The sequence below is a fragment of the Rutilus rutilus genome, assembly GCF_951802725.1.
Source record: "Rutilus rutilus genome assembly, chromosome: 6".
In the NCBI taxonomy this organism is placed as follows: domain Eukaryota; kingdom Metazoa; phylum Chordata; class Actinopteri; order Cypriniformes; family Leuciscidae; genus Rutilus; species Rutilus rutilus.
The window spans coordinates 19,641,422-19,665,291 of NC_140214.1; the positions used below are offsets into that span (position 1 = coordinate 19,641,422).

The following is a 23,870-nucleotide window of genomic DNA, read 5'->3' on the forward strand; positions in this document are numbered from 1 at the left end:
CATGCACATGAATGAAAAAAACGCAATGTTGCCCTTCGATCAGGCATCTGGCACGTCTGCATTCATATGTCAGTGACTCTGTACTGATTTTGCAAGTTTGTTGTACCTTTCTCTCGGGGGGGTCGAGGGGTCTCCAGTTGTTGGCTTTGAGCTGGTGAAGCTCATCGAACTTTAGGCTGATATTCTCAATGGAAAGTTGAAGCATGTCCCAGAACCCTGCTAGATCTTGAGCCACTGGCCGCGGGTGAGCATTTGGGTTCTGTTGAGCCAAGAGTTACATAAGTGGAGGAGGGAAAATGATATATGACTATTCGTTTTCTTTGGAGCTGGTGTGCTCATCGCAAAAGGTGCCAAAAGGTATCCACAGTTCCATTCCTTTCTAAAGAGCCATAGCTGATCCAAAACTACTGTTCAAAAGTTTGGGGTTGGTAAGATTTTTAAATGTTTTGAAAGAAGTCTCTAAGGTTTACCAAAGCTGCATTTATTTGATCAAAAATACAGTAATTGTAATATTGAGAAATATTATTAAAAATTAAAACAACTGTTTTCTATTTAATATATGTGACCCTGGATCACAAAACCAATCACAAGTCGCACGGGTATATTTGTGGCAATAGCCAACAATACATTGTATGGGTCAAAATTATTGATTTTTCTTTCATGCCAAAAATCATTAGGATATTAAGTAAAGATCATGTTCCATGAAGATATTTAGTAAATTTCCTACCGTAAATATATAAAACATTTATTTTTGTGAGTGAATGCAGCACAATCGCGAACATAAATGGACAACTTTAAGGCGTTACTTGAAAGCTTCTTTATTCAGCTTTCAGATAGTGTATAAATCTAGCCTAGAAATCTAGACGCACCCTAGCGGCAGCAACATTTATTTTGCAGCCAGTGTAGTCTAGCAACTCTCCGTTGACTTTCGAGCTGGAAAAACCAAACTCTAGTCAGGCCAATCACATCGTGTATAGAGTAGGTGGGGCGGGCTTAACATAATGGCGACAGAGTTGTGACGGTTCCCTACTGCTGCTGGCGAACAGCGGTCTTTCGAATCGGCTTTGGCCGCGACTCTGGAGGACTTGGAGTTAAGCTGTTCTTTGAGAAAAGAACAAAGAACGGCACTTAAGTCATTCTTAAAAAAGGAAGAAGTATTTGTAGTATTGCCGACCAGATACGGCAAAAGTTTAATCTATCAACTAGCTCTGCTGGTGGGAAAGCGCTATCCTATTGCGTGCAGAGGGAATTTGAAAGACAACCGTTTATCCCGCCCCTCGGATTGAGCCGTGCCAATGGTGAGTTGCCAGACCTAACATCTTGATGTAGGTCTGGCTTGCCAGGCTAGTATAAATCTCAATTTAATTTTGTGTTCCAGGGTCACATATTTAAAAATGTAATATATTCCTTTGAATTTTAAGTAGCCATTAGTGTTACATAATCCTTCAGAAATCATTCTAATACGCTGATTTGGTACACAAGAAACATTTTGATCAATGTTGAAAAAAGTTGTGCTGCTTAATATTTTTTTGTGGAAACCATGATACATTTTATTCAGGATTCTTTGATGAACAGAAAGGTCAAAAGAACAACATTTATATAAAATAGAAATCCGTTGTAACATTATATATATCTTTACAGTCACTTATAATCCATTTATGTGTCCTTGCTGAATAAAAGTATTCATTTCTTTTCTCAGAAAAAAAAAAACCTGACCCCAAACTTTTGAAAGGGATTGTAAGTTGCCTAATAAATGTTTATTATCATTACTATTAGTACTCACCAGATTTTCCTCACACAGCTCCCTGAACTGCTGAAACTTCTGGGACATAAGCAGCTGTGCACTTCCCACTGCACTGCGAATCTTCCCCAGAACTGAACGACACACACACACACACACACACACACACACACACACACACACACACACACACACACACACACACACACACACACACACACACACACACACACACACACACACACAAACAGGTGAGCATCAAATACATACATAACAACACTAGAAACAAATGATTCTGCATATTCTGAAACTTGACAGGCTTTAAAGAGCTCTATTATGATTATAATTAGGAGAGATTGAAGTTTCAGGTGATGTCAGCATTTCTTAAAACAATGCCTGATTTCAGGCAAACAGTGTGAGGACCAGAATGTTCAGCAGGGGGCAGACGACTTCAATGCAGAAGGGGTGATCTCAATAAACAGTTGTTGCACTTTTGCATGTGGTGTTTCAGCAAAAAATTGGCGTCTTTAATCACCTGCAAGCCATATTTAATTTAGCTGTATTAAAATTAAAAGTCAATGGCATTATAATTAGTGCAAACATGCCCACTGAGCACCGAAACAATGCACAGAGCACACAAAACTAACCAGAATAATGTTTAAAATGATATTTTACTTTCTTTAAAAATGAGACCTACTAGAAGAGATTTATATGAGACTCCATTACTCACTGTCATCAGGTAGCTTGTTTTCCTTCTCATCCTGCTCCATCTGCCTGCACCAGCCCTCCATGCGCTCCGTCTCCGCTAGCAGCAGCTTGAGGAACCAGCGGCCGTCACGCTGGCACACCGAGCGGCCCACGATTTCCAAGGGATCTTCTGTTACGCTGTCAATCCAGGGGTCAGGTGGAGGCAGGATGGAGGGATCAAATCCAACATCATCATAGTCGTCTGAGGTGCAGGCATGGTAGTGATTCCCTGAGCCCTGGATGCTGACGGTGGAGGTGGCGGCATCACGCGAGTACTGCCGTGACAAGCAGCCCGAAGAGGGGAACTCTGTGACAGGGGAGTCAGCTGGTGTGTAGTCCGGAGTGTCCAGATCAGCCTGCACTGCTGCCGTCACACTGTTAGAGCGGGTGAACCGCCGGTGACTGAGGCACAGGCAAAGAAAGAAAGAAGGAAAGAAGGAAGGAAAGAAAGAAATTCATACCGGTACATACAGTAACTACTACACACACTTCTATAAAGGAAATGGATTTCATTTCTGTAATGATATTCGTTTTGGTAATTGCTTGGAGGGCATGTCAAAAATGTCAGGGTGATACAACTGTCCCAGTATCATAATGAAGATAAAAATCTTGAAAATAAAACTAAGTAGTTTGGCATCATCTTTTATTATATTGATTTTATTAGCACAACATTTTCTTAGAAAAAATATTTTACGAAAAACTACACTGTTTATTAAGATTTGTCATGTGGTGCAACCAACATGCATAAAAAAAACTATAAATAATGTGAAATGACCCCTGCAAACCCTCGTGACTATATGTCAAGGTCAACATGTCTCTCAGATGTAAAATTCCACTTGGTGTGACTCCCCAAAAACCTAATGATATTTAATAAATATTAATTCATGATATTTGTTCTTGTAAAAAAAAAACAAAAAAAACCCCATACTTTTTCTTAAACCATATGAAACTAACATGAATACAAAGAACATGTTTCTTAAAACTTGATGTGCGTTTTCCTTTCCTTTTAAAATATTTGTTAATTGTCTTCTTCATGACCTTACATTTCATTAACACATCAGCTGCCTCAAAACATGAGCTGCCTACTGCCTACATGAGCTACTGTCTACGTAGATACCATTTGTACCATATTAGTAACTGGTTTGAGATGCTGTTTGCAGGCGCAAACATCATTAACAGCTATTTATTTAGGAGACAAATAACACCACTCAAGTGATTTACAAAAGACACTGATACAAAGCACACAGCTAGTGATAATTTAATAAAAGGATGTAGCAAACATGAAAATTGGATGAAATGCATCTTTTAAAGCTGGTTTCCTGTCAACACTTTTCAGTAATGACAAACATTTACACTCTCCTTTAGCTTTGTTCCACCATATTTAATGAAATTGTTTTGCTGAGCTTGTCACAATGAATTGTGGTACTGCCTTATCAAAAGAAACGTGTAGTGGCACTTAAAATTTAGGCAAAAATTAGGTATTTTAGGATGCAGCATAATCGGTGGTTTACAATTTCTGACATCATTCAGGAGCACGTCTATGGTGCCTAGAAATACAGTCTAGCTAGGCAGTTTTGAGAAGAGCCACGGTGTGCCAGCTTTAGCGCTCTGGGATAATCCTGTCCCTGCTCAATACGTTTAATAAAGTGAAAGTGTCTCCCTAATACAGAGTTTCTTAATCCTTCATTTTAATGCACTCTCTCACCATATGCAGTGTGCGGTATAACAGCTGAAGGGGATAAACAATACTTTTCAGAATGCAACAATATTCACCACTCCACTAATCTTTAGATTGAAGCGATTTGATAAAATACATATTTTAGAACCAGTAAATTATCTTAGAGGAAATGGAGCACTAGAGGACACAAAGACCAGGTGATAATGCAAAGGTGAGTGGAACAATTTTATGCTTTATTACCCATAACTACAATGATACAGCCCAACATTAGGGTGTCGTGGAGGTGTGAGGTGTCTAAGACCCAACATCTAGCTACTGGGGTGCCTCAGGGCTCAGTGCTTGGACCACTTCTCTTCTCCATCTACATGACATCACTAGGATCTATGATTCAGAAACATGGCTTTTCCTATCACTGCTACGCTGATGACACACAACTCTACCTCTCATTCCAGCCTCACGTAGCTGTTCGCATCTCAGCCTGCCTGACAGACATTTCTGGCTGGATGAAGGACCACCACCTTCAACTAAACCTTGCGAAGACAGAGTTGTTTGTGGTCCCGGCCAACCCAACACTACACCACAACTTCTACATTCAGCTGGGTTCATTATCCATAACTCCATCAAGGTCAGCCAGGAACCTTGGAGTTGGGATTGATGATCAGTTGAACTTTACAGACCACATTGCTAGAACTGCCCGGTCCTGTGGATTTGCCTTGTACAACATTAGGAGGATCAGGCCCTTCCTATCAGAGCATGCTACACAACTCCTTGTCCAAGCACTTGTTCTATCCAGACTGGACTATTGTAATGCTCTCCTGGCTGGTCTTCCAGCTTGCACTATCAAACCTCTGCAACTGATCCAGAATGCTGCATCTAGAGTGGCCTTTAACAAGCTGAAGAGAGCACACGTCACTCCTCTCCTCAAAAAATTGCACTGGTTGCCAGTTGCTGCTCGTATCAAATTCAAGTCACTGGCTTTTGCCAATAGAAAAACCACTGGCTCTGCTCCCTTTACATAAACTCATTACTTCAGACTTGCACGCCATCCAGAAACTTGCGCTCTGCAAGTGAACGCCGTCTTGTGGTGCCATCTCAAAGAGGCACAATCTCTTTCTCTGACCTTTTCCTGGTCTGTTCCATGCTGGTGGAATGATCTGCCCAACTCAACCAGAATGGCTGAGTACGTGTCCATTCTCAAGAAACGTCTGAAGATGCATCTTTTTTGGCAACACTTGATCCATTAATACTAACACTTTATCTTATATTCTATATCTATTATCTTTAAAAAAAAAAAAAAAATACAGGTACTGTGTTAGATTAAACTGAGAAGGGTCATAGCACTTGCATGTTGTTGTCCTATTGTTAGTTTAACTGCTTCTTATTGTTCTCATTTGTAAGTCGCTTTGGATAAAAGCGTCCGCTAAATGAATAAATGTAAATGTTTCGCCAAGTGTATAGTGTAAATGCAGATATCAGATATGGGTCACTTTTAAAAGAAGATCAGATATAGCCAACAGATCAGAATTGGGCATCTAGACCTGCAGTGTAAATGCGGCCATAGACTTACCCATGCTCTTCTTCAACCTGAATCCCCACTGACTGGAACTTGGACTGGTCCTCTAGTTCCTGGTCCTCAGGCCCATCCACCTGTTTAAACGCATTACATAGTAAACCAGCCACCTCCACACTCATTTGAAGAATCATCTACTAAAATGATGTTCTAATAGCCAACAGGACAAATCAAACTATGAAAACAATGATGAAAATGTTCTCACTCACCTGGATGCCAATGGAGAGGCACCTGCTCTTCCTGAGCACATCCCTGCGGATGTCTTCCAGGACTGGTATGGGAACAGGAACAGGCATGGGCAGCGGAGAGGAAGGGGTGGTGCTGATGGTGATAGTGCTGTTGCTGACGTGCTGACTGACAGGGCCGTGGATCTGAGCGTTGGCCGCCTCGATGGCTGCCGTCAGCGCTTTCATGCTGTCAATGCTCTCTGTGGAATTGCTCAGGCCGGAGTGGAGGACGGGCTCACCCCGCGTACCGGGACCGTCCATGTAAGCGTCCTGCGCAGACTCCGTGCTGCTCTGGGCCGTGATGGAGATGAAGGGCTTGGTGGAGGTGCGGGGAGGTACCGGTGGAGGAGTCTTCTTGTAGGTGGTGATACATGATGATACTGTAGACAGAACATTACACATTCATTTTGCAGATGCTTTATAACTTAGAAAAACTGATGCAATATAAACTTAAAAAAAAGGATGTAAATGGTTGGGTTAAGGATGCAAACAGCTATAAGGCATTTTGAAGCCCTTGCAAGAAAAAACAGGGTTTTATATTAAGAGTCAGGATACATACTACCAATTCGCCATGGCTGTCTCCAAAAAAATCACTACTGTCCAAAAGTTTGGGGTCGGTAAGTTCATGTAATACAGTAACAGAGTAATAATGTGAAATATTATAACAATTTAAAATAACGGATTTCTATTTGAATACATTTAAAAGTGTAATCTTGTGATGGCAAAGCTGAAGTTTCAGCATCATTACTCCAGTCTTCACTGTCACATGATCCTTGAGAAATCATAATAATATGCTGATTTGGGGCTCATTTCTTATTATTAATGTTGAAAACAGTTGTGGTGTTTAATATATCTGTGGAAACAGTGATACTTATATAGGATTCTTTGATGAATAGAAAGTAAAAAAAAAAAAAAAAAAACTGCATTTTTGAAATATAATGTTAACAATGTAAATTATTTACGGTCGCTTTTGATCAATTTAATGCATTGCTAATGAATAAAAGAATGGATTTCTTTAAAAAAAAAAAAAAAAAATCTGACCCGATACTTTTGAACTGTATTGTAAGTGTGTGCATGAGTAATTCAAAGTAGGTACAGCAAGATAATCTTGTCTAAACCAGAGAATCCTGATTGCTAATGTGACGAAAGCAAATCTTCTGAATGTAAAACCAGTGTCGTGGATCTCCGTGTAAATATCTTAAATATTGTGAATGCATATCTTGCAGTAACTTGCCGTTACTTGAATGAAAAGTCAATGCCGCCCACTGTAATGCTGGTGGTTTTTAAGTTTTCTCCAACACACACAGCTAAGCACATTAAAGAGGCCAGGAATGTTTTGCTGGAGTCATGGGCAATAAGAGATAAGACTCAGAACAGACCACGCTTCCAACATGACTCTGTGAGCTAATCTTTTGCCTTTGCCAGAACCTTGAATCTGGCAGTAAAAAAAGTGCTTTCACAAACCATGGATTTGCATAAGATTTGTCTTGTAAACCATTTCAGGTCAAGCTCAGCTGCCACATAGATACGGGTCTGCGATCCAGCAACAGATTCAAATTCTGGATGTTTCCAATGTATAGCAGTGTGAGCTAATTGATCATCGCTGAGTTCTGGGACAGACCTCTGCCACGTGCACTTTACTGGTAGACATGCAATATTCGGACTTATTCTGACAATAGTCTCACAGATAAATACAAATACAGTAATGACTTTTGACAGTATAGGCACAAAACAATTATAATTATTAAATAAATAGAACATTTCAATATAAGATAATTATATCCCTAAAACAAGTAATATATAACATATGAAATGCAATTTAAAATAATACATTTATATAATATTAGTTCATTATTAACATATTGGTGTAAAATATGCACGTTTATATCTTTTCACAATATTATATGACCAGCAGGGGCCATCATGGTAAAATACTCATTGCATTCATTTTAATTAAGTTGGCTTGAGAGAGCCAACATATTGAAATCCTATTTAAACTTATTATTAAGTTGGCTTGAGAAAGCCAACTTACTGATATTGTACTTAAACTTATTATTAAGTTGGCTTGAGAGAGCCAACATATTGAAATCCTATTTAAACTTATTATTAAGTTGGCTTGAGAGAGCCAACATATTGAAATCCTATTTAAACTTATTAAGTTGGCTTGAGAGAGCCAACATATTGAAATCCTATTTAAACTTATTATTATTATTATTATTATTCTTCTTACTAAAAAATCTGACTCAAACTCCTCCTAGAGCTTTAACTCTACATACTCCAAAATCGGCTCAGACACTCAAACAGATCTGACTCGGTGTGCTCTATCTTTTCAGACTGATCGGACTTACGGTTTTCCTACAAATGACGATCAAAACTCGGAAAAACTCCCATTGACTTACATTGGGGAGTTCTAAAAAATTCAAATCCAGATTCAAACTCACCAACCGACAAAAATTCAAATCTAAACACCTTGAAGACTAAACCAAACTGCCGTTCTATATATATTAGCCAATGAAACTCATTTAAACTAATAAACTCTAATCTCATACACTTATAAACTAATTAACTTAAATTTAATAACTAATTAACTAATAAACTCATGAATTCATAGACTTATGAACTCTTAAACTCATAAATTAATAAACTCTGAACTCTAAACTCATTTAAACTTATAAACTCTAAACTCAAAAACTCGTACACTTATAAACTCTAAACTCATAAACTCTGAGTGTGTGTGTGTGTGTGTGTGTGTGTCTGAGTGAGTGTGTGTGTGTGTGTGTGTCTGAGTGAGTGTGTGAGCGAGGTAGTCTGAGTGAGTGTGTGTGTGTGTGTGTGTGTGTGTGTGTGTGTGTGTATCTATCTAACTTATTTATATATCTATCATAAACTTCAAACTACTTTAAACTACTGTAAACTTCAAACCACTTTAAACTTCTTAAGTTTAATGCTTCCAGCTCCCAAGCAACTCCATAGCAACCAAACTTGAGTACCCTAGCAACTGTTTTGCAAGACCTATATCTCTGTATCAGAACATCGTATAGAGATGAGTTTTGGCTCTTTTGACTCATGCTAGCAAACAGCACTTCCAACATGCTACACATGCTAGCAGTGAATAGCTACATGCTAATAGCAATTAGTTAAGTGTTAAATCATGCCAAGATCATGCTAAGAACTCTATAAAAACTCCATAGTAACCATCTGTGACAACTACCAACCACCTAGTAACACCATATCAACTGCCCTGAATACCATAGCAACCACCCAGAACACCCTAGCAACCACCCAAAAGACCCTCGCAACCACCCAAAATATCCTAGCAACCACCCAAAACACCCTAGCAACCGCCTAGCAACCACCCAAAAGACCCTATCAACCACCCAAAATATCCTAGCAACCACCCAAAACACCCTAGCAACCGCCTAGCAACCACCCAAAAGACCCTAGCAACCACCCAGAACACCCTAGCAACCGCCTAGCAACCACCCAGAACACCCTAGCAACCACCCAAAATACCCTAGCAACCACCCAAAACACCCTAGCAACCACCCAAAAGACCCTAGCAACCACCCAAAAGACCCTAGCAACCACCCAAAATATCCTAGCAACCACCCAAAACACCCTAGCAACCGCCTAGCAACCACCCAAAAGACCCTAGCAACCACCCAGAACACCCTAGCAACCGCCTAGCAACCACCCAGAACACCCTAGCAACCACCCAAAATACCCTAGCAACCACCCAAAAGACCCTAGCAACCACCCAGAACACCCTAGCAACCACCCAAAAGACCCTAGCAACCACCCAAAATATCCAAGCAACCACCCAAAACACCCTAGCAACCGCCTAGCAACCACCCAAAATATCCTAGCAACCACCCAAAACACCCTAGCAACCACCCAAAAGACCCTAGCAACCACCCAGAACACCCTAGCAAACGCCTAGCAACCACTCAGAACACCCTAGCAACCACCCAAAATACCCTAGCAACCAACCAAAACACCCTAGCAACCACCCAAAAGACCCTAGCAACCACCCAAAATATCCTAGCAACCACCCAAAACACCCTAGCAACCGCCTAGCAACCACCCAAAAGACCCTAGCAACCACCCAGAACACCCTAGCAACCACCCAAAAGACCCTAGCAACCACCCAAAAGACCCTAGCAACCGCCTAGCAACCACCCAAAAGACCCTAGCAACCACCCAAAATATCCTAGCAACCACCCAAAAGACCCTAGCAACCACCAAAAATACCCTAGCAACCACCCAAAATACCCTAGCAACCGCCTAGCAACCACCCAAAAGACCCTAGCAACCACCGAAAATATCCTAGCAGCCGCCTAGCAACCACCCAAAAGACCCTAGCAACCACCCAGGACACCCTAGCAACCACCTAGCAACCACCCAGAACACCCTAGCAACCGCCCATAACATCTTAGCAACCGCCTAGCAAAAAACTTTCTGCTCCAAACTTTCTCAAGCCAACTTAAAGTTTGTCTCAACGAACTTTCGCATCTAGTTATTATTATTATTCTTCTTACTAAAAAATCTGACTCAAACTCGTCCTAGAGCTTTAACTCTACATACTCCAAAATCGGCTCAGACACTCAAACTGATCTGACCAAGTGTGCTATATCTTTTCAGACTGATCGGACTTACGGTTTTCCTACAAATGACGATCAAAACTCGGAAAAACTCCCATTGACTTAACATTGGGCATTCTAAAAAAATTCAAACTCACCAACCGACAAAAATTTAAATCTAAATCCCTTGAAAACTAATTCAAACTGCCATTCTATATATATTAGCCAATGAAACTCATTTAAACTAATAAACTCTAATCTCATACACTTATAAACTAATTAACTTAAATTTAATAACTAATTAACTAATAAACTCATGAATTCATAGACTTATGAACTCTTAAACTCATAAATTAATAAATTCTGAACTGTAAACTCATTTAAACTTATAAACTCTAAACTCAAAAACTTGTACACTTATAAACTCTAAACTCATAAACTCTGAGTGTGTGTGTGTGTGTGTGTGTGTGTGTGTGTGTGTCTGAGTGAGTGTGTGAGCGAGGTAGTCTGTGTGTGTGTGTGTGTGTGTGTGTGTGTGTGTGTGTGTGTGTGTGTGTGTGTGTGTGTGTGTGTTTGTTTGTATCTATCTAACTTATTTATATATCTATCATAAACTTCAAACTACTTTAAACTACTTTAAACTTCAAACCAATTTAAACTTCTTAAGTTTAAAGCTCCCAGCTCCCAAGCAACTCCATAGCAACCAAACTTGAGTACCCTAGCAACCGTTTTGCAAGACCTATATCTCTGTATCAGAACATCGTATAGAGATGAGGTTTGGCTCTTTTGACTCATGCTAGCAAACAGCACTTCCAACATGCTACATATGCTAGCAGTGAATAGCTACATGCTAATAGCGATTAGTTAAGTGTTAAATCATGCCAAGATCATGCTAAGAACTCTATAAAAACTCCATAGTAACCATCTGTGATAACTACCAACCACCTAGTAACACCATATCAACCGCCCTGAATACCATAGCAACCCCCCAGAACACCCTAGCAACCGCCTAGCAACCACCCAAAAGACCCTAGCAACCACCCAGAACACCGTAGCAACCACCCAAAAGACCCTAGCAACCACCCAAAAGACCCTAGCAACCGCCTAGCAACCACCCAAAAGACCCTAGCAACCACCCAAAAGACCCTAGCAACCGCCTAGCAACCACCCAAAAGACCCTAGCAACCACCCAAAAGACCCTAGCAACCACCCAGAATACCCTAGCAACCACCCAAAACAGCCTAGCAACCACCCAGAACACCCTGGCCACCACCTAGCAACCACCCAGAATACCTTAGCAACGCCTAGCAACACCATAGCAACCACCCAGAACACCCTAGCAACCACCCAAAATACCCTAGCAACCGCCTAGCAACCACCCAAAACACCCTAGCAACCGCCTAGCAACCACCCAAAATACCCTAGCAACCACCCAAAAGACCCTAGCAACCACCCAAAATATCCTAGCAACCACCCAGAACACCCTAGCAACCGCCTAGCAACCACACAAAAGACCCTGGCAACCGCCTAGCAACCACCCAAAACACCCTAGCAACCACCCAAAACACCCTAGCAACCACCCAAAATACCCTAGCAACTGCCTAGCAACCACCCAGAATACCTTAGCAACCGCCTAGCAACACCATAGCGACCACCCATAACATCCTAACAACCGCCTAGCAAAAAACGTTCCGGTCCAAACTTTCTCAAGCCAACTTAAAGTTTGTCTCGACGAACTTTCGCATCTAGTTATTATTATTATTCTGAGACTAAAATTTCTATATTAAACTCCTCCTAGAGCTTTAACTCTACATACTCCAAACTCGGCTCAGACACTCAAACTTTTCTGACTAAGTGTGCTATCTATTTTCAGACTGATCGGACTTACGGTTTTCCTACAAATGACGATCAAAACTCGGAAAAACTCCCATTGACTTAACATTGGGCATTCTAAAAAAATTCAAACTCACCAACCGACAAAAATTTAAATCTAAATCCCTTGAAAACTAATTCAAACTGCCATTCTATATATATTAGCCAATGAAACTCATTTAAACTAATAAACTCTAATCTCATACACTTATAAACTAATTAACTTAAATTTAATAACTAATTAACTAATAAACTCATGAATTCATAGACTTATGAACTCTTAAACTCATAAATTAATAAACTCTGAACTCTAAACTCATTTAAACTTATAAACTCTAAACTCAAAAACTTGTACACTTATAAACTCTAAACTCATAAACTCTGAGTGTGTGTGTGTGTGTGTGTGTGTGTGTGTGTGTGTGTGTGTGTGTCTGAGTGAGTGTGTGAGCGAGGTAGTCTGTGTGAGTGTGTGTGTACCACACTGTAGCACAGTTGGTCAGGATGCTTTCTATTGCACAGCGATAGAAGTTCACCAGGATAGTGGAGGAAAGCTGATTCTTCCTCAGTGTCCTCAGGAAGAAGAGGCGCTGGTGAGCCTTCTTGACCAGGCTGGAGGTGTTGGTTGTCCAGGTCATGTCCGCCGAGATGTGGGTCCCCAGGAACTTGAAACTGGAGACACGCTCAACAGCCATTCCATTGATGTAGATGGTGTCGTGTGTGCCTCTTGACACTTTCCTGAAGTCCACGATGAGCTCCTTCGTTTTGGTGGTGTTGAGGAGCTGGTTATTTTCGGTGCACCATGTGGCCAGGTGCTTGATCTCCTCCCTATAGGCAGTCTCATCGTTGTTGCTGATGAGACCAATCACCGTAGTGTCGTCCGCAAACTTGACGATGGAATTAGATCCGTACACAGGCTTGCAGTCGGAGGTGAAGAGGGAGTAGAGGAACGGGCTTAGCACACAGCCCTGTGGTACACCAGTGTTGAGTGTGATGGATGTGGATGTGAACCACTGTATATCCTGCACTTGCTGCTATTGCACTTCTGGTTAGACCTAAACTGCATTTCGTTGCCTTGTACCTGTACTTGTGTAATGACAATAAAGTTGAATCTAATCTAATCTAATCTAATACCCTAGCAACACCATAGCAACCACCAAAACACCCTAGCAACCACCTAGCAACATCATAGCAACCACCCAGAACACCCTAGCAACTGCCTAGCAACACCATAGCAACCACCAAAACACCCTAGCAACCGCCTAGCAACATCATAGCAACCACCCAGAACACCCTAGCAACCGCCTAGCAACCACCCAAAACACCCTAGCAACCGCCTAGCAACCACCCAGAATACCCTAGCAACCACCTAGCAACACCATAGCAACCACCCAGAACACCCTAACAACCGCCTAGCAACCACCGAGAACACCCTAGCAACCACCCAGAATACCCTAGCAACCACCTAGCAACACCATAGCAACCACCCAGAAGACCCTAGCAACCGCTTAGCAACCACCCAGAATACCCTAGCAACCGCCTAGCAACACCATAGCAACCACCCAGAACACCCTAGCAACCCACTAGAAAACCCCCAACAACTTTTTAACTGTAAACTACTTTAAACTTTAAACTACTTTAAACTTCAAACTGATTTAAACTTTAGACTAATTTAAAATTTAAACTACTTTAAACTTCAAACTTCTTTAAACTTTAAACTACTTTAAACTTCAAACTGATTTAAACTTTAGACTAATTTAAAATTTAAACTACTTTAAACTTCAAACTTCTTTAAACTTTAAACTAAATTAAACTTCAAACTTCTTTAAACTTTAAACTAAATTAAACTTCTAACTACTTTAAACTTCAAACTTTCCGGTCCAAACTTTCTCAAGCCAACTTAAAGTTTGTCTCGACGAACTTTTTAATCTAGTTATTATTATTCTTCTGAGACTAAAAATGTCTATACGTAACTCCTCCTAGAGCTTTAACTCTACATACTCCAAACTCGGCTCAGACACTCAAACTTTTCTGACTAAGTGTGCTATCTATTTTCAGACTGATCGGACTTACGGTTTTCCTAAAAATGACGATCAAAACTCGAAAAAACTCATTCAAAAACTCCCATTGACTTACATTGGGGAGTTCTAAAAAATTCAAACCGACAAAAATTTAAATCTAAACACCTTGAAGACTAAACCAAACTGCCGTTCTATATACTATATGAGCCATTGAGACTCATTTAAACAAATAAACTCATCCATCTATCTACTTCAAACTACTTTAAACTTTAAACTATCTATATATCTCTTTTTAACTAATCCATCTTTCTTTCTAACTTATCCATCTTTCTTTCTAATTAATCTATCTTTCTTTCTAACTAATCCATCTTTCTTTCTTTCTTTCTTTCTTTCTTTCTTTCTTTCTTTCTAATCTATCTATCTTTCTTTCTAACTTATTCATCTTTCTTTCTCTCTAATTAATCTATCTTTCTCTCTAACTAATCCATCTTTCTTTCTTTCTTTCTTTCTTTCTTTCTTTCTTTCTTTCTAACTAACTAATATTTCCTTCATTCTTTCTAACTAATCTATCTTTCTTTCTTTCTTTCTTTCTTTCTTTCTTTCTTTCTTTCTTTCTTTCTTTCTTTCTAACTACTCTCTTTCTTTCTTTCTTTCTTTCTTTCTAACTAATCTTTCTTTCTAACCTTTTTATCTTTCTAACCTATCTTTCTTTCTTTCTTTCTAACTAATCTTTCCTTCATTCTTTTCTAACTGATCTTTCTTTCTTTCTTTCTTTCTTACTACTCTTTTTCTTTCTCTTTCTTTCTTTCTTTCTTTCTTTCTAACTTATCCATCTTTCTTTCTTTCTAATTAATCTATCTTTCTTTCTAACTAATCCATCTTTCTTTCTTTTGTTCTTTCTTTCTTTCTTTCTTTCTTTCTTTCTTTCTTTCTAACCTATCTTTCTTTCTTTCTTACTAATCTTTCCTTCATTCTTTCTAACTAATCTTTCTCTTTCTTTCTTTCTTTTTCTTTCTTTCTTTCTTTCTTTCTTTCTTTCTTTCTTTCTTTCTTTCTAACTACTCTTTTTCTTTCTTTCTCTTTCTTTCTTTCTTTCTTTCTTTCTTTCTAACTTTCTTTCTAACTAACTAATCTTTCCTTCATTCTTTCTAACTAATCTTTCTCTCTTTCTTTCTTTCTAACTACTCTTTTTCTTTCTTTCTTTCTTTCTTTCTTTCTTTCTTTCTTTCTTTCTTTCTTTCTTTCTAACTAATCTTTCTTTCTAACCTTTTTATCTTTCTAACCTATCTTTCTTTCTTTGTAACTAACTAATCTTTCCTTCATTCTTTCTAACTAATCTTTTTCTTTCTTTCTTTCTTTCTTTCTTTCTTTCTTTCTTTCTTTCTTTCTTTCTAACTACTCTTTTTCTTTCTTTCTTTCTTTCTTTCTTTCGAACTAATCTTTCTTTCTAACCTTTTTATCTTTCTAACCTATCTTTCTTTCTTTCTTTGTGTTAAATAATGCCAAGATCATGCTAAGAACTCTATAAAAACTCCATAGTAACCATCTGTGACAACTAACCAACCACTCAAAATACTTTAAACTACTTTTAAATACTTTAAACTTCAAACTACTTTAAACTTCAAACTACTTCAAACTAATTTAAACTTCAAACTAATTTAAACTTCAAACTTCTTCAAACTTTCTGGTCCGACTTTATCAAGCCAACTTAAAGTTTGTCTCGACGAACTTTCGCATCTAGTTATTATTCTGAGACTAAAATTTCTATATGAAACTCGTCCTAGAGCTTTAACTCTACGTACTCCAAACTCTTTCTTTCTTTCTTTCTTTCTTTCTAATCTATCTATCTTTCTTTCTAACTTATTCATCTTTCTTTCTCTCTAATTAATCTATCTTTCTCTCTAACTAATCCATCTTTCTTTCTTTCTTTCTTTCTTTCTTTCTTTCTTTCTTTCTTTCTAACTAACTAATATTTCCTTCATTCTTTCTAACTAATCTATCTTTCTTTCTTTCTTTCTTTCTTTCTTTCTTTCTTTCTTTCTTTCTTTCTAACTACTCTCTTTCTTTCTTTCTTTCTTTCTTTCTAACTAATCTTTCTTTCTAACCTTTTTATCTTTCTAACCTATCTTTCTTTCTTTCTTTCTAACTAATCTTTCCTTCATTCTTTTCTAACTGATCTTTCTTTCTTTCTTACTACTCTTTTTCTTTCTCTTTCTTTCTTTCTTTCTTTCTTTCTAACTTATCCATCTTTCTTTCTTTCTAATTAATCTATCTTTCTTTCTAACTAATCCATCTTTCTTTCTTTTGTTCTTTCTTTCTTTCTTTCTTTCTTTCTTTCTTTCTTTCTTTCTAACCTATCTTTCTTTCTTTCTTACTAATCTTTCCTTCATTCTTTCTAACTAATCTTTCTCTTTCTTTCTTTCTTTTTCTTTCTTTCTTTCTTTCTTTCTTTCTTTCTTTCTTTCTAACTACTCTTTTTCTTTCTTTCTCTTTCTTTCTTTCTTTCTTTCTTTCTTTCTAACTTTCTTTCTAACTAACTAATCTTTCCTTCATTCTTTCTAACTAATCTTTCTCTCTTTCTTTCTTTCTAACTACTCTTTTTCTTTCTTTCTTTCTTTCTTTCTTTCTTTCTTTCTTTCTTTCTTTCTTTCTTTCTAACTAATCTTTCTTTCTAACCTTTTTATCTTTCTAACCTATCTTTCTTTCTTTGTAACTAACTAATCTTTCCTTCATTCTTTCTAACTAATCTTTTTCTTTCTTTCTTTCTTTCTTTCTTTCTTTCTTTCTTTCTTTCTTTCTTTCTTTCTTTCTTTCTTTCTAACTACTCTTTTTCTTTCTTTCTTTCTTTCTTTCTTTCGAACTAATCTTTCTTTCTAACCTTTTTATCTTTCTAACCTATCTTTCTTTCTTTCTTTGTGTTAAATAATGCCAAGATCATGCTAAGAACTCTATAAAAACTCCATAGTAACCATCTGTGACAACTAACCAACCACTCAAAATACTTTAAACTACTTTTAAATACTTTAAACTTCAAACTACTTTAAACTTCAAACTACTTTAAACTTCAAACTACTTCAAACTAATTTAAACTTCAAACTAATTTAAACTTCAAACTTCTTCAAACTTTCTGGTCCGACTTTATCAAGCCAACTTAAAGTTTGTCTCGACGAACTTTCGCATCTAGTTATTATTCTGAGACTAAAATTTCTATATGAAACTCGTCCTAGAGCTTTAACTCTACGTACTCCAAACTCGGCTCAGACACTCAAACTTTTCTGACTAAGTGTGCTATCTATTTTCAGACTGATCGGACTTACGGTTTTCCTAAAAATGACGATCAAAACTCGGAAAAACTCCCATTGACTTAACATTGGGCATTCTAAAAAAATTCAAACTCACCAACCGACAAAAATTTAAATCTAAATCCCTTGAAAACTAATTCAAACTGCCATTCTATATATATTAGCCAATGAAACTCATTTAAACTAATAAACTCTAATCTCATACACTTATAAACTAATTAACTTAAATTTAATAACTAATTAACTAATAAACTCATGAATTCATAGACTTATGAACTCTTAAACTCATAAATTAATAAATTCTGAACTCTAAACTCATTTAAACTTATAAACTCTAAACTCAAAAACTTGTACACTTATAAACTCTAAACTCATAAACTCTGAGTGTGTGTGTGTGTGTGTGTGTGTCTGAGTGAGTGTGTGAGCGAGGTAGTCTGTGTGAGTGTGTGTGTGTGTGTGTGTGTGTGTGTGTGTTTGTTTGTATCTATCTAACTTATTTATATATCTATCATAAACTTCAAACTACTTTAAACTACTTTAAACTTCAAACCAATTTAAACTTCTTAAGTTTAAAGCTCCCAGCTCCCAAGCAACTCCATAGCAACCAAACTTGAGTACCCTAGCAACCGTTTTGCAAGACCTATATCTCTGTATCAGAACATCGTATAGAGATGAGGTTTGGCTCTTTTGACTCATGCTAGCAAACAGCACTTCCAACATACTACACATGCTAGCAGTAAATAGCTACATGCTAATAGTGATTAGTTAAGTGTTAAATCATGCCAAGATCATGCTAAGAACTCTATAAAAACTCCATAGTAACCATCTGTGACAACTACCAGCCACCTATTAACACCATATCAACCGCCCTGAATACCTTAGCAACCGCCTAGCAACACCATAGCAACCACCCATAACACCCTAGCAACCGCCTATCAACCACCCAGAACAGCCTAGCAATCACCCATAACACCCTAGCAACCGCCTAGCAACCACCCTAGCAACCACCCAGAAGACCCTAGCAACCACCCAAAACATCCTAGCAACCGCCTAGCAACCACCCAAAACACCCTAGCAACCACCCAGAACACCCTAGCAACACCCTAGAAACCACCCAGAATACCCTAGCAACCGCCTAGCAACCACCCAAAACACCCTAGCAACCACCCAAAACACCCTAGCAACCACCCAGAATACCCTAGCAACTGCCTAGCAACCACCCAAAAGACCCTAGCAACCACCCAAAACAGCCTAGCAACCACCCAGAACACCCTAGCCACCACCTAGCAACCACCCAGAATACCTTAGCAACGCCTAGCAACACCATAGCAACCACCCATAACACCCTAGCAACCGCCTAGCAACCACCGAGAATACCCTAGCAACCACCCAGAACACCCTAGCAACCGCCTAGCAACCACCCAAAAGACCCTATCAACCGCCTAGCAACCACCCAGAACACCCTAGCAACCACCCAAAATACCCTAGCAACCACCCAAAAGACCCTAGCAACCGCCTAGCAACCACCCAAAAGACCCTAGCAACCACCCAAAAGACCCTAGCAACCGCCTAGCAACCACCCAAAAGACCCTAGCAACCACCAAAAATATCCTAGCAACCACCCAGAACACCCTAGCAACTGCCTAGCAACCACCCAGAACACCCTAGCAACCACCCAAAATACCCTAGCAACTGCCTAGCAACCACCTAAAAGACCCTAGCAACCACCAAAAATACCCTAGCAACTGCCTAGCAACCACCCAAAAGACCATAGCAACCACCCAAAATACCCTAGCAACCGCCTAGCAACCACCCAACAGACCCTAGCAACCACCCAAAATATCCTAGCAACCGCCTAGCAACCACCCAGAATACCCTAGCAACCACCCAAAACAGCCTAGCAACCACCCAAAATATCCTAGCAACCGCCTAGCAACCACCCAGAACACCCTAGCAACCGCCCAAAAGACCCTAGCAACCACCCAAAATATCCTAGCAACCGCCTAGCAACCACCCAGAACACCATAGTAACCACCCAAAATACCCTAGCAACCACCCAAAACATCCTAGTAACCACTCATAACACCCTAGCAACCACCCAGAACACCCTAGCAACCGCCCAAAATACCCTAGCAACACCATAGCAACCACCCATAACATCCTAGCAACCACCTAGCAAAAAAGATTCTGCTCCAAACTTTCTCAAGCCAACTTAAAGTTTGTCTCGACGAACTTTCGCATCTAGTTAAGTTGGCTTGAGAAAGCCAACTTACTGATATTGTACTTAAACTTATTATTCTTCTGAGACTAAAAATTTCTATATGTAACTCCTCCTAGAGCTTTAACTCTACATACTCCAAACTCGGCTCAGACACTCAAACTTTTCTGACTAAGTGTGCTATCTATTTTCAGACTGATCGGACTTACGGTTTACCTAAAAATGACGATCAAAACTCGAAAAAACTCATTCAAAAACTCCCATTGACTTACATTGGGGAGTTCTAAAAAATTCTAACCGACAAAAATTTAAATCTAAACACCTTGAAGACTAAACCAAACTGCCGTTCTATATACTATATGAGCCATTGAGACTCATTTAAACAAATAAACTCATCCATCTATCTACTTCAAACTACTTTAAACTTTAAACTATCTATCTATCTCTTTTTAACTAATCCATCTTTCTTTCTAACTTATCCATCTTTCTTTCTAATTAATCTATCTTTCTTTCTAACTAATCCATCTTTCTTTCTTTCTTTCTTTCTTTCTTTCTTTCTTTCTTTCTTTCTTTCTAATCTATCTATCTTTCTTTCTAACTTATTCATCTTTCTTTCTCTCTAATTAATCTATCTTTCTCTCTAACTAATCCATCTTTCTTTCTTTCTTTCTTTCTTTCTTTCTAACTAACTAATATTTCCTTCATTCTTTCTAACTAATCTATCTTTCTTTCTTTCTTTCTTTCTTTCTTTCTTTCTTTCTTTCTTTCTTTCTTTCTAACTACTCTCTTTCTTTCTTTCTTTCTTTCTTTCTTTCTTTCTTTCTAACTAATCTTTCTTTCTAACCTTTTTATCTTTCTAACCTATCTTTCTTTCTTTCTTTCTAACTAATCTTTCCTTCATTCTTTTCTAACTGATCTTTCTTTCTTTCTTTCTTACTACTCTTTTTCTTTCTCTTTCTTTCTTTCTTTCTTTCTTTCTTTCTTTCTTTCTTTCTTTCTTTCTAACTTATCCATCTTTCTTTCTTTCTAATTAATCTCTTTCTTTCTAACTAATCCATCTTTCTTTCTTTTGTTCTTTCTTTCTTTCTTTCTTTCTTTCTAACCTTTTTATCTTTCTAACCTATCTTTCTTTCTTTCTTACTAATCTTTCCTTCATTCTTTCTAACTAATCTTTCTCTTTCTTTTTTTCTTTCTTTCTTTCTTTCTTTCTTTCTTTCTTTCTTTCTAACTACTCTTTTTCTTTCTTTCTTTCTCTTTCTTTCTTTCTTTCTTTCTTTCTTTCTAACTTTCTTTCTAACTAACTAATCTTTCCTTCATTCTTTCTAACTAATCTTTCTCTCTTTCTTTCTTTCTAACTACTCTTTTTCTTTCTTTCTTTCTTTCTTTCTTTCTTTCTTTCTTTCTAACTAATCTTTCTTTCTAACCTTTTTATCTTTCTAACCTATCTTTCTTTCTTTCTAACTAACTAATCTTTCCTTCATTCTTTCTAACTAATCTTTTTCTTTCTTTCTTTCTTTCTTTCTTTCTTTCTTTCTTTCTTTCTTTCTTTCTAACTACTCTTTTTCTTTCTTTCTTTCTTTCTTTCTTTCGAACTAATCTTTCTTTCTAACCTTTTTATCTTTCTAACCTATCTTTCTTACTTTCTTTGTGTTAAATAATGCCAAGATCATGCTAAGAACTCTATAAAAACTCCATAGTAACCATCTGTGACAACTAACCAACCACTCAAAATACTTTAAACTACTTTTAAATACTTTAAACTTCAAACTACTTTAAACTTCAAACTACTTTAAACTTCAAACTACTTCAAACTAATTTAAACTTCAAACTAATTTAAACTTCAAACTTCTTCAAACTTTCTGGTCCGACTTTATCAAGCCAACTTAAAGTTTGTCTCGACGAACTTTCGCATCTAGTTATTATTATTCTGAGACTAAAATTTCTATATGAAACTCGTCCTAGAGCTTTAACTCTACGTACTCCAAACTCGGCTCAGACACTCAAACTTTTCTGACTAAGTGTGCTATCTATTTTCAGACTGATCGGACTTACGGTTTTCCTAAAAATGACGATCAAAACTCGGAAAAACTCCCATTGACTTAACATTGGGCATTCTAAAAAAATTCAAACTCACCAACCGACAAAAATTTAAATCTAAATCCCTTGAAAACTAATTCAAACTGCCATTCTATATATATTAGCCAATGAAACTCATTTAAACTAATAAACTCTAATCTCATACATTTATAAACTAATTAACTTAAATTTAATAACTAATTAACTAATAAACTCATGAATTCATAGACTTATGAACTCTTAAACTCATAAATTAATAAATTCTGAACTCTAAACTCATTTAAACTTATAAACTCTAAACTCAAAAACTTGTACACTTATAAACTCTAAACTCATAAACTCTGAGTGTGTGTGTGTGTGTGTGTGTGTGTCTGAGTGAGTGTGTGAGCGAGGTAGTCTGTGTGAGTGTGTGTGTGTGTGTGTGTGTGTTTGTTTGTATCTATCTAACTTATTTATATATCTATCATAAACTTCAAACTACTTTAAACTACTTTAAACTTCAAACCAATTTAAACTTCTTAAGTTTAAAGCTCCCAGCTCCCAAGCAACTCCATAGCAACCAAACTTGAGTACCCTAGCAACCGTTTTGCAAGACCTATATCTCTGTATCAGAACATCGTATAGAGATGAGGTTTGGCTCTTTTGACTCATGCTAGCAAACAGCACTTCCAACATGCTACACATGCTAGCAGTGAATAGCTACATGCTAATAGCGATTAGTTAAGTGTTAAATCATGCCAAGATCATGCTAAGAACTCTATAAAAACTCCATAGTAACCATCTGTGATAACTACCAACCACCTAGTAACACCATATCAACCGCCCTGAATACCATAGCAACCCCCCAGAACACCCTAGCAACCGCCTAGCAACCACCCAAAAGACCCTAGCAACCACCCAGAACACCGTAGCAACCACCCAAAAGACCCTAGCAACCACCCAAAGGACCCTAGCAACCGCCTAGCAACCACCCAAAAGACCCTAGCAACCACCCAGAATACCCTAGCAACCACCCAAAACAGCCTAGCAACCACCCAGAACACCCTGGCCACCACCTAGCAACCACCCAGAATACCTTAGCAACGCCTAGCAACACCATAGCAACCACCCATAACACCCTAGCAACTGCCTAGCAACCACCCAGAACACCCTAGCAACCACCCAAAATACCCTAGCAACCGCCTAGCAACCACCCAAAACCGCCTAGCAACCACCCAAAACACCCTAGCAACCGCCTAGCAACCACCCAAAATACCCTAGCAACCACCCAAAAGACCCTAGCAACCACCCACAATATCCTAGCAACCACCCAGAACACCCTAGCAACCGCCTAGCAACCACCCAAAACAGCCTAGCAACCACCCAAAACAGCCTAGCAACCACCCAAAACAGCCTAGCAACCACCCAAAATACCCTAGCAACCGCCTAGCAACCACCCAGAATACCTTAGCAACCGCCTAGCAACACCATAGCGACCACCCATAACATCCTAACAACCGCCTAGCAAAAAACTTTCCGGTCCAAACTTTCTCAAGCCAACTTAAAGTTTGTCTCGACGAACTTTCGCATCTAGTTTTATTTATAATCCTTAAAAAGCTTCTGATAGAGTATAATTAAATATTCACTTATTAACATACTTATGGAAGCATCCTATTATATCAGTGTGCCATCTGTAGACATTGACACAGTGCTGAACACTGACTCATTTCCTCCAGCACTTCACTTCAAAGAGAGAAACACCCCACACAACCCAGGCTAAACATGAAATCCCTAAACGATGGCTGCATGAAGCTGCTGATGGAGGTGTGTGTTGTGAGATAAACAGTGAGAGAGTCTTTGTG

At 38.3% G+C, this 23,870-nt stretch overlaps 1 protein-coding gene across 3 annotated transcripts in view; it reads right to left on the minus strand.

Moving 5' to 3' along the window:
- dlgap1a (discs, large homolog-associated protein 1a) overlaps window positions 1-23,870 on the minus strand; it is a 133,071-nt gene that overhangs the window by 3,678 nt on the left and 105,523 nt on the right. For all 3 annotated transcript variants that reach the window (XM_084411108.1, XM_084411107.1, XM_084411106.1), the window contains 5 exons: window positions 5,946-6,343; window positions 5,734-5,813; window positions 2,472-2,890; window positions 1,784-1,875; window positions 107-259 (listed from right to left, as the gene is read on the minus strand). In XM_084411108.1, the coding sequence (XP_084267234.1) occupies window positions 107-259; window positions 1,784-1,875; window positions 2,472-2,890; window positions 5,734-5,813; window positions 5,946-6,343 (1,142 nt within the window). The remainder of the gene's footprint in view (window positions 1-106; window positions 260-1,783; window positions 1,876-2,471; window positions 2,891-5,733; window positions 5,814-5,945; window positions 6,344-23,870) is intronic.